The sequence below is a fragment of the Psittacula echo genome (assembly GCF_963264785.1).
Source record: "Psittacula echo genome assembly, chromosome: 1".
NCBI lineage: Eukaryota > Metazoa > Chordata > Aves > Psittaciformes > Psittacidae > Psittacula > Psittacula echo.
In genome coordinates, this window is record NC_137735.1 from 155,087,456 (window position 1) to 155,099,873 (window position 12,418).

A 12,418-nucleotide genomic window follows, 5' to 3' on the forward strand; every position below is an offset into this window, starting at 1 on the left:
CAACTTCTGCTTCATGAAGATAAACTCAATAAAACTTCAGTTTGGTTTTAAATTTCTTTCCCTCACAGTTAATCCTCAAAAATGTGGATTCACTACTGTATGTTGACACTGACATCCTGTTTTTGAGACCTGTTGATGATATTTGGTCTTTTCTGGGAAAGTTCAACTCCACACAAATTGCTGCAATGGCACCGGAACATGAAGAGCCTCGTATTGGGTGGTATAATCGCTTTGCTAGACATCCCTACTATGGAGTAACTGGAATAAATTCTGGAGTCATGTTAATGAATATGACACGGTTCAGAAGGAAGTATTTCAAGGTATGCGTGTTGCCTTTATTGTATTTTTCGTGGTTTTACATCTTTTAATTCTGATTCTGTTTCAAATTCATGGGAGACAGCATTTTTCAAACTATTTTTCTTGTAACTGGAATAATGTTTTAAAAATACACTGTGTTTAAAATGGTATCTAGCTTGTGTTTTTTAAATGTCATTCACTGTAAGACTTGGAATTCCTGTATTTCAAGTGTGTTGGATTGTTTTAATTTTTCTTAGTTCTGAGAGATCCTGTGACTTTTAGACAGTCTGCTGTAAATTACATTTGTCAGTAGATACTCTGGTATTTTTTCTTCACTGTAGAGATCCCAGAAAACAGTTAACATATACTGTAAATGACTTTTAAAAATGAGTGTAAAAGTGTGACCAGGAGGTGGTGCTAGAACATTTAGTAAGCCATTTTAACTGCGGTTTCCAAATTTTCATCTTCTACATTGTAACCTAGGAGATTATCACCTTAAGGATCTTCTGATTTTCTTTGAAGTCATAGTTTTTGTAGATAAATAAATTCATCATGGACATACTAAAGCAGTGCATGCAGCAGCAGAGATGGGCATTCTTTCACAGATTGGAAGGTTTTTCTTCAGTACTTGAAACACAAGTAACAAAGCAGTGCTGGGTGATTATGCTGGGGAAAAAAAGTACTTTTCTGTATAAGAAGTTTGATTAGGGAAAAGTAATGATGCAGTCTAAAGCTATTGGAAGGTACACCCTTAAGAGGGACAATATAAACTTAGAATCATAGAATGGTTAGGGTTGGAAAGGACCCTTTAAGATCATATAGTTTCAACCCCCCTGCCACAGGCCAGGACACCTTCTACTAGACCATGTTGCCCAAGGCCCTGTGCAGCCTGGCCTTGAACACTGCCAGGGTTGATAAACTTGCGGTAGACATTGCTTCTCCCCAATTTCCAACTTAGGAAACATTTAGCTTTTATCTTAACATTCTTGCTACGTGTTTTTGTTATGGAAATATAGAGAATTTAAGATAAATGGAGAATGGATTATCTCAGTTGTAGTTAAAGTAGGAAGTTCTGGAAGTTACACTATGTAGCTGTAGTTTCCCAAACAGAAAGCTTCTGTGTGTATATCAGTGGAATCTTGTCTACTTTGTTATTTGTGTGTTTTCCTGCTTATAGTATTTGGAGAAATAAAAATACTGAAAAGCATAATGAGAAAAATATGGGCCTGCAAACTGTCTATCTTAACCTCTGACAATGCATTTCTGTGTGGTCATTTTTTTAGTGGGGTAAACTCTGAGATAAGGTAGGTGTTTTATAAAAACTGCCAGAATTCTGGTTGGGCTTCTCAGTGTAACTGAAATTATCAACTTATTGGAAACTGTATGCAATTTTACCAAAATTGGAATTAAAATTTTTGACAGTATATAGATAATGTAGGATACTAAAATTATCTTCCAATTAACTGCAGTTTTCTAGAGGAAAATATAAAGTCATTTCTCCTTAACACCTGTGACTGATGGTTTCTTAGAATTTGATATATAGATTTAAGTAGGTGAAATAATTAATGAATATTTAGAAATTCAAAATGGAATTTTTTTGCTTTTTCTTGATATTAGAGGGCTGGAGCATTTTCCTCAACTGTAAGACAAGGCACAAATCCATATGCTTTTCTCAGGATCCTACTGGCAAACTTCAGCATAAGATAACATGATGTTTCTGGCTAAGTAGGCCACTGGACTTCCTGTGGTGAGGAATCAGAACAAAAAGAAGTCTTGAATTGTCCTGAAAACATTAATATTGATGCTCTTTCTTGAATTGTTCAGTATGTAGTGTACTAAGCAAGTCTGCTTGAGGAGTTGCAGGCTTAGCATTCACACAATTAAGGGGAAGGAACTGAGATTGGAGTGAGCAACCCAGTGCTGTGCAAGCAGAAACAGAGTAAAGCTTCCCAATAGCAAGGCACATGATTCAAAGCCCTTTCTGATGGCTTTAGTTAACAAAAGATTTTATATATATGTATATATATGGCAATTAAGCCATTCGTCTGCTTCACTTCAGTTGTTTTAAGTGTTAGAAATACAGCATTTTCTGCCCTTAGTTGTTAGTCATCATTCTTTGGAATCCTTCTCAGGGCTTTACTGTGCCTTTTGCTACATTTTAAATTTTTGACTGTGTACAGCTTTTAGCGTGGTTGCTAAGAACTTATTTCTTGCATTAATTTTATCTTCCTCCTTCTAATCCTATACCTTTTTTACCCCTGCTTTCATGATCCTGTAAGTCTTCCCTGGAGTCTTAGTCTGATTATGTTGAGCAAGAAACACAGATATAATGTTCAGATGCATGGTGTTTTTGACATATATGGATTTTTTGCTTCAGCTGAGGCGTTTTGAAATGGATACCCTTCTTGATTTTAAAACCTTACCCCTGTATCTTTCAGGCCCTTGCACACAAGTGCTGAGCACCTAACTAAGCATCCAGGTATTCTGCCTCTGTTTTGTATGTTTCTGGCAAGTATTATGTTTGTTGTTCATTCAGGCTCTGAATTTGTGGAGATAGATACTCCAGTGTGACTGGCTTGCTTAGACTCTTCTTAGACCTTATTGACAGTGACCAACGTATTTATCAGTGGACACTTTTTGGTACTGGAAGACTCAGAATTATTTTATATGGGAGACTACCTCATGAGCTGGGTTCATGCTCTTGACTTAGCCCTTCCACCTACTGGACAAACTGGGGTAGTGTCCTATAATATCAGGCTTGTAGTAGCATGCTTAGCCTAGTCAGAACAGTTTGAGGATGTCTAATTAGGGAGCTACTAGGTTATGTAAAACTTAGGAATGATAGTGCTTGATTTATCATTCTCTCATATCTAGATAGTGTAGCCTGGGTAATAACTAAGCAGGAAATGAGTTTCTGCCATACAATATTGATTATTGAGAAGTTGGCTTGGAAAGCACTCAGCAGGGGAACCATGTAAGTTTTTCTCCTAGTACCTAGCGTGTGGTCCCACAAGCTTGTGGAGCATCACAAGGCCCTGAGATGCACAAGCTTCCCATGTTGTGTCCCGTTAACTCTTCTAGTCAAATACAGTAGAACTAGAAAATGCTTCATTTACTTACAGGAAGGTCAAATTTGTATATATTCATTCAAGAGACTCAACAAATTCCTCAGAGTATATAAGTTCTAGGAAATTTTGTATCTTTAAAAAGCTGCCTATAGACCTTTGTGTATGACTGTTGGGTGGCTAGAGCACTTGTCTGAATAGTGGAAACTTTGAATCAGGATATTCCTTCAATGTGATGGATTTAAAACTGTAGGTTCTTTGTCTGTTGTAATTTTGGGCTGAAGCAATGACAGGCTGGAGCTGTTTGGTGCCTTTAAGCATCTTTCTTTTGTTGTCACATTGATTTGTAAAAGTCAGGAGGAACCAGAAGATGAATAAATAAAAAGAACTGGAGACTTTAACCAGTATTTATAGTGCTCACCTGAGTTGCAGAAAACCTGTAGTTCCATGTATTGTTTCAGGATTAAGTCTTCTTTTATCCACTTATTTATTCAAGCCTCTATCTTCTCAGGGCTATCAGGTCTATTCATTTTATATGATCATCCTAGCTACTTGTCTATCTGTAGTGCCTAATGGAAGTTGTCACTCCTGGTCCTATCTATCTTACTTGTCTTGTGTATTTTGAGACTGTCTGTATATACACCTTATGAATATATGCACTTTGTATACAAGCACATGTGTATATGTCCTAGGTTCAGCAGTAGCAGTCATTTTTTCTCTCCTTCTTAGTAGCTGGTGCAGTGCTGTGATTTTGACTTTCGGCCTGGGAACAGCGCTGATAACACCGATGTTTTTAGTTACTCCTCAAATGTTTAATCTGACCAAGGACTTTGTGAGCCTCATGCTCTGCCAGGGAGGAGGAGAAGCCGGGAGGAAGCAGAGACAGGAGACCTGACCCAAACTAGCCAAAGAGGTATTCCATACCACAGCACGTCATGCCCAGGAGGTAACTGGGAGTTATCCGGAAGGGCTGACTCACTGCTCGGTCGGGCTGGGTATTATAGATCGGCGGGTGGTATTGTGTTCTCTTCCCTTGTTATTTCCCTTATCATCATTATTATTGGAGATAGCAGCAGTGGTTTGTGTTATACCTTAGTTACTGGACTGTTCTTATCTCAACCCGTGGGAGTTACATTCTTTTGATTCTCCTCCCCATCCCTCCAAGAGCAGGGGGGAGGAGAGAAGGGGGGAGAGTGAGTGAGCGAGACTGCCTGGCTGACAGAGTTTAAACCACGACTGTATACATATATACAGATACAGACACATGCACACACTTGTTTTTTAATGTAATGTCATTAAAAAGTGCAAACTGGACGTAAGACTAAAATCAGTAATGAGTTTCTGATGGTTAGTGCCTGTCGTCTTTGCTGAGCAGCAGTTAAAATGGGAATGTAAAGCATGTAGGAGTATTTAGGAGATGGAAGAGGTGATAACGACTTCTAAAATTTTTCTGTACATGTAGACTGGAGCAGATATAGCAAATACCACAGATACAGTGTTTTAAGAAGAAGTCCTAGACCAGTGATGCTTTGTGAATAGGGAACAATGAGTTTGAGCAAATTTATTAAGAAATTTAGTTGTGGTGCCTAAGATGTGAGCAGTCATAATAAGGAAAGAGCTCTTAGAAAATCAAAGCAGCAGCACACAAAATAACTCCAGATAGCGTATGCAAAGGAAAGATTCATGGATATACTTCAGGCAAAAAAAAGCCCAAAACATGAAGTTCAGAGAGTTTTTGTGACCTAAGCCATTATGCACTATGGGTTTTTTTGACCATTCAGTATTGCTTAAGGCTATAGATTGAGGAAATGAGGTGAGCCTGTGCAAGAGCTAACTCCTTTTAAAAGTAAGGCTTCTATCTCTTACCAGGGGCTTTTTCTGCTTTTCTTATTTACTTTGTCCTAGCCTCTGGTGTTTGTTAAGTTTGGTAACAGTAGGGAAAAAAAAAAATCTTTCTGCTGGGTTAGTGAAGCAAATTATCTCACAAAAAAACATCTAGTAAGTATTAGCACTACACTGTTAATGCAAGAAGATAGTCGTCTTATCCATATAAGCCCAATGGGCTTGCTCTCATTTGGCGTAAAAGAAACCTTAAATTGGTCAACTCTTTGTGGAACACAGCTGGAGTTTTAGATATTGTTGCATGATATGAATATTTTTCCTCCATTTTATATTTTCTTACTAGAATTAAGAGAAGGGTAATACTAGGTTGCTACAAGCCATATATAACAGCTCTTTTAAGTCTGACTTTAGCCTTGGCCAGGCAGAAGTCTTCTGGGACAGTCAGTAATGGCCAAACTAATTACAGCAGAGTATCTAAACCTCCTCAGAAAACAAACCCACTATGCAGGAGAATATCTTAATGTCCTTATGTATATTTTGTTCTTATACATTTTCTTCCATTCAAAAAACATAGAGTTTTGAGGGTTCAATAAGAGCCTGTCTGTACCAGCTTACTGGCATCACAGAAATGCCCATTACCACTGTGGGCCTCTTTTTCTTAAACCTCTTTATCCTTCTTTGAAACTTGTTGACTGTTGGAGAGAAGGTTTATATGCTGGAAATCCTTAACCTGTCGTAGAGTTATTTTTCTCATATTTACTTAAGTAACTTTTGAAAAGCAGTTCTGTCATCAATTTTGATTTAACTTGAGTAGTCTACCTCTCACACTGACTTTGCTACAAATTGCAATAGAATTTTAAAGAAGGAGATTGTATAACTATTCAAACTGTTTCTCTTGCTATGCAATTCCTTCACTGGTTTCCTTACACATCAGTGTTAATAAATTAATACATAACTTTTCTGTTTATGCAGAGTTTATTGAAGTATCGCAGTTTCCAATTCTTAAATCTGATAGCACCATTTATCAAGTAGTATTGCTTCTAGACATTTGGCAGTGCTATAACTGCCTTGCATCTCCTTGGGATATGTATACTCTGGGTTTCACTGCTATTAAAACAGTACAAGTTAAACAAAAATTGTATGAAATAATCACTTTAAAAATATAAAGTCATATTTCTATGGGTTGCTGTAAAACTTTTATTTACTACTGCATATTCTCCTATGATTATCCTAGTATCAGTGAGCTAATTTAGTTCTATTTTTAATTCTTAGCATTGAATCTAAATTTAAGCCTCAGGCTAAAATTCTGTGGATGGCAAGGTTCAGGTAAGAGAGTAATCTTTACCCACTGAGATTCAGTGTGATTGATTTGCTTTTTGGAAGGTTTCAGCTTGGTGTTAAGCCATGTTTTTCTTTTGTTTAGTCACGTAGCACTGAGCCTAATGATAATTCTTGCTAGAGGAGAATTCTTTTGTGCATTTCTTATGCCTGCTCTCATCTAATACTTGCAAGCAATCACAGTCATAAATTTTTTAGGACAGAAGGGACTGTAATATCATGTTTAGCTTCTTACATAAAATAAGCTATAGATCATTTTTGTACTAATTCTTGTCTAAAATCCGACAGCATTTTTTTTTTTTTTTTTTTTTTTTTTAAGTCTTCAATTCTGAAAGTGCTTTATATTTGATGGCTGAAATGATTTGAGGAAAGACTAAAATCCAAACTGTCAATTTTTTCACTTTCAAGGTAGTCAGTGGAAAACTCTGAGAATTCTAAAAAACTCTAAAATTCTATAGCTCTAAACTGAGTATTTTGTGCCTGATAGTCTTTTCTGTTTCTTAACATGGTGTTTCTGTGTACAGATCCTAAACCACACTGGGGTTCTAATTTTTATATATATATATATATATATATATATATTTCCTCTTGGTTGGAAAGCATCAAAGGTACACTCCTGTAATTGTTCAGGAATATTCTGTCTTTGGGACTTAGTGTTACTCCATCCTCACTCTCCCAACTGATGTAGGAGGTACAGAGTGAGCAGCCTTGTTCGTTTTCTGTTCTAGTTGAGCTTAAATATGGTATAAAGATGAGAAATAGCTTTAGAATGTGTAACCTTGTTACACTGACAAGGGTAACACCTTGGTAAGGCAGAGTTCAGTGTGAGCCCACTTATTCCAAGTACCACCTCCTCAGCTGGAACCTCAAAGAACTCTCTCCTTTGCCTTTGAAGTGATTTTACTGAATCAAGAATTTGTGAATTAAGTAACAGTGGTTAATTTAGAGTCTTACTGCATTTTGCTAATGAGAAGTTATGCCTTTTCTGTGGAAGTTCAAGGTCAGTAACTAAAAAAATCAGTTCAACTCAATGAAAATTCTTCTGAAAACCTTTGAAGGATTTCTGTTATTTTTTGTACACCGCTTTGTAGCCAGTGTTTTTCAGTTATATGTATTTGAAACTATTGAATAATTAATTTTATATTGATCTGCTTTGATTTTTTGAAGTTAACTTTAAAACCTGTGTATATTAGCACTTTGTGATAAATTGCATGAAATGTGCTCATCTACTTAGATGCATTACTTACAGTTTTTGTGTTAGATCCTACTGCTGTGTAAAAAGCCCTTGCTATTTCTTAGCACTCCTGGTTTAAGATGTTCGAGGGAAATCTTGGATACAAAAAAATAATGTGACAGTTAAATAAGAAGTAGGAGATGCATATAATTTTCCTTATAATAATTGAGAGGGAAAGCATATTGGAAATGCCTGTAACTATTTTCCTTAGATGTGCAAATTTGTTTAAAAGGAAGAAATAATCTGTGCATTTGAGATTTGTAATTTTGAAAAGCATATTACTGCGTTTCTGTAGGGCATTTCCATCTTAATAGGAGTAATTGTCCTGAATGTGTGTCATTTTGCTTTTTGTTTAATAGAATGATATGACACCAGTCCGATTGCAGTGGGGAGAAATTCTTATGCCACTGCTGAAGAAGTACAAGTTGAACATAACCTGGGGTGATCAGGACCTGTTGAACATTATGTTTTTCCACAATCCAGGTAAATCCACATTGGTTCAAAGTCAAACATTACAAAGCTGATTTTTCTATGATGTTAAAAAATCATGGAAAGTGCTCTTAGCAGGCTTTTTGTGAAAGTATTAAAGGGACTTGTTGCTGCTTTGTTTTCTTCACATATTTACTTAGCATTGGAGCTTGCTAGAGTGTAATTAACTGTTAGGTTTCAAAATAACTACAGAAATTTATAAGCAGCTCTGAGGAAAAAAAAAAAGGGGAAGATTAGCGTATTTCCTGAAATTATTTTGATATTTAATCCAGAGCTCTCATTTTTCTGCACAGAAAGTCTTTATGTCTTTCCTTGCCAATGGAATTATCGCCCTGACCACTGCATCTATGGAAGCAATTGTAAGGAAGCCGAAGAAGAGGGTATATTTATTCTTCATGGAAACAGAGGTGTTTACCATGATGAAAAACAGCCAACTTTTAGGGCTGTCTATGAAGCGATAAAAAATGTAAGTGCTTTCAACACTGTACTTGTGAAAAGTTTCTTTTTTTGGTCTGTTTTATTTAAAGTGCTGCATGTGTTTTTGTAGGTTTTGTTGATACCTTGATTGCAACAAAGTTGGGTTTTTTTTTTCCCCGTTTTAAGTGATGTTAAGTGTTTCACAGGCTTTTCATTTACTGCTTAGACAGAATTCCAGTGTATTGTTTTTGAGGTGAGCATGTTCTGAAGCATCGTGTAGACTATGTGTAGGTTAGGGTTCTAAAACATTGCCTGTAGCTGTCAATGTCTACCTAAAAGGCTTTATTCCCATTCCTTTAATAAATACATCTGGTAATCTGTTTGTATGAGCATTTGGAGATTGCTAGAAGCTTCATTCTTCTGGAGACTTTAAAATGCAGGAAAAAAGCCCCTGACCTTCTTCCCGTAGTTTGTGTGTATTTATGGCAACATTTAAACATGTAATTGTAGCTAGATTTGGATTGTAGAAAGTAATTTTTAGTTTGTACTGTGTTTTGACCTTTTCTAGAGATTCAGTGTGTTAATATGTTGCTGTTCCTTTAAATATTAAGTGCAGTGCCTTCTTTTCATTCTGCAAATAAGGCATCTAATAAACTATTTATCACTGCATCAGTATACTCACTGAAGAGCTGTAAAATTTAGCGCTGATGCACATTTTAATGTAACGGGCTATTGTGTGTGTATAACCTTCAAAAATCAATAGTATATTTTAATGGTGCTTTATTACTTGTTGTCATATGGATATAAAAATGAAGAAAAGTACTTTTGAGGATCTGAGAATTCATTGCACAGAAAGTGAATATGTTTCCATAAAAATATGGTTTCTTTGTTTCCTTTGAGCATTGTCAAAAACAGAAGAAAAAATAGTTCTTTTTATTTATTATCCTATTTGGTTTATGAATATGGCAGAGAAAATATGTAAAACGCTGCTGATTCAGTGGTAATAAGATGAACAAAATTACGTTATTTTGAAATGCTGGTTTAGCTTATCATTTGTTTATAAAAATTATTACACTGTTGAATTAATGACTTCTTTATTTCATCCCTATGTTAAGCATAGTATGTGTTCGACCATCATTCAGTTTAATGAAACTTCAGTGGTACCATTTTTCATACTGTTATTTCATTATAATTTGATAAGAAGTGTATTCCTTGAAAGTTATCTGTCATTCAAGAAAGTTACTGTTTAACAAACAAATTACTAGAAATTATTTTAGATCTGTAAATTTTTAATTTAATAAGATAATTTCAGATTTCCTCCTGTCTGAGCATCTTCATTTGCTTATATTTAAAGATCTCGCTTGTTAAGGTTATTAAAAGCATTAGAGAATATTTCTTGATTTAGAGGTGTTTTTCAAATATTGCATTCAGGAAGATGAGTTCTTACATGTACTTGCTTTCTAAAGGTTTATTAAATACAACATTCAGAGGCATTTTTATAAAACTCTTTAACCGCTCTGAATAATGATATTCTTCTGTATTCTGTTGACCTTCAATCTTCTTTCCTTAACTTCCTTGCAGTATTCATTTGGAGATGATCTGGCTCATTCCCTGTTGCAGCCCCTAGAACTGGAATTACGGAAAACCATGCATACGTACTGTGGAAGAGTATACGAAGTGTTCATAAAGCAGCTGACAAAAAGCGTAAGAGACTTGTATGCCAGAAGATCAAAGGGAAGGTGATTTTACTTCAAGCTGTTAAATCAAGAGACTGAATTAACATACTTCTCAGAAGGTGCAAAAATTCTAATATGGCTTGAATTGGCTCTCACTGTGCCCAGATAAAAGTTTACTAGCGTATGTAAAAATGAAGAAAATATTCTTGTCATGAAGAACAGGAACTTTTTTCTGCAAAGCTGACTTTTTGCTCTTTTGAAGTTTAATCACTGCTAATGTTTATCTTTAATATAGTGATTTAGGTGTTACTGACTTCTACAGTCAGTAGTTTTAGTCTATATGATTCAGTTATCTAATGATCAAATGAACAAAGAAGAAATGAAGATGGTTCTATTTGGGAGTGTACCTCATTGCCTAAAATTCTGTTAAACTGTGAATGTAGCAATAACTGAGGCAGCAGCACTAACCTCACTTTAAAGGTGTGAGCCTTTATGTAAACAAAACTGTTTACAAGTGCAGAAAACACTCTTTTCAAAGAAATGTGATATAATAATTGACAATCTGTATGTGCCTTTATGTGTTCATCTCTTACATGTCGAAGTACTGTTTTGACAATCTTGTTTTGCATATCTTAAATGTAAACTGCACACTATAAATACGATGTTCTGAAAAGTTAATACCGGTATGTGATACTAGTTTTCTCTGTCTGTAGGTGCACAGACTTTTTAATGTACAGCATTTGTTTCAACATGGTCAAAAGATAGAGCAGAATTGAGGATTGGTGGGCTTTTTTGGTTTTATTTTAGCAAAAAATTTGGGTTGAAGATGTTTTTCTTATAATACTTTTTAAAAATGACATGGTTTTGCAGCTTTATAGGGCATTTTGGAAGTAGGAAAAAACCCACCAATGAAAAACTGTTGCTGTTGTATTTCCTTACTAAGAATTATTACCTGATGATTATTATGGAGTATTTAGTACTGAAAAGTGAAGAGCTGTAATAAGAGTTCTGATGCTCCCTCAGACTGTGTATTAGATGCATTTCTTAGAGGATATATCCTGTTACCATAGTTTTTAGTAACATGGCTTTAAAATAGTTTTGGGGCAGACCCTCAACTACATGAATGCATTACTGGCAGTAGGTTGATAGTGATTTACAGCAGGCTTTCTTTAGTTTCTTAAGTTCTCTTAGTGGAAAAAAAAATTGTTTTGTTTATGTAGTACAAACTTTCTTTTTTTTTCAGAGGAAAACGTGAAGATAAAGTGTTACAGTAAAATACTATTTAAACTTGCATCGTATGAAATGTATTTGATTTGTAAAGTATATTTGAACTTGGATAACTGGTCTAACTGAGATGAAGTCTTCATAAAGTGAGTTTTTTTGATTCCAGAAAAGATCCTGTGTGTTGAACTTTGAGGATCCACTCACTGACTTGCACCTTCATCCCAATCCTGTGTTAGAAGCTGAATTTTTATGGCTCTTTTCATGTCAAAGGTGGGCTCGCTCTGACTCCCAGATCCATGTGAGGTGGATGAATGCTTTAAGCAGTACAAAACACACTCCATTGTAAGCAGAGCTTATATTCTGCTCCTAATCTCCCTGCTGGCCCAGGGTGTAAATTTCTGGGATGGAACCTAGGAAGCAGTCTGCCTCACATGTAGTTATGGTCTCTTTTCTTTGCTATGTCACCTTTTGAAGTCTGAAAATCTAGAAATCTGTGTGAAGGTGAATACTGTTATTGACTGATTTTACAATATGCAGTGCATTATTTTTTTACATAAATACTGATTTTTATATGAATTTGTCTTCAGCTTTCTTTTTTACTTGTTCTGTGTGTTTTGTATGTGAAAAATATTTCTTTTGGCCTGTGTTTTTGTTTGTCTTTGCATAAATGTTCAGATTTGATTTTAAATTTAGTATGTTGTATGCATGTGAAGGTACTGCTTAAATCCTGCTAAGCCATTTTAGGAAAAATGGAATATGAACACCAGCAGCAACCTTTCCACTTAAATTTCAGGTTTTGTGGGGGATTAGACCAAAAAGGGTTAATGTTGAAGCTT

At 35.5% G+C, this 12,418-nt stretch overlaps 1 protein-coding gene across 1 annotated transcript in view; it reads left to right on the forward strand.

The window, feature by feature from the left end:
- Nucleotides 1-10,425, forward strand: part of GXYLT1 (glucoside xylosyltransferase 1) — a gene marked incomplete at both ends in the record, with an annotated part of 33,300 nt that extends 22,875 nt beyond the window's left edge. Inside the window, 4 exons of the mRNA XM_080636356.1 lie at nucleotides 69-320; nucleotides 8,136-8,259; nucleotides 8,559-8,731; nucleotides 10,264-10,425. Of these exons, the coding sequence (XP_080492482.1) occupies nucleotides 69-320; nucleotides 8,136-8,259; nucleotides 8,559-8,731; nucleotides 10,264-10,425 (711 nt within the window). The remainder of the gene's footprint in view (nucleotides 1-68; nucleotides 321-8,135; nucleotides 8,260-8,558; nucleotides 8,732-10,263) is intronic.
- Nucleotides 10,426-12,418: the final 1,993 nt, after the last annotated feature.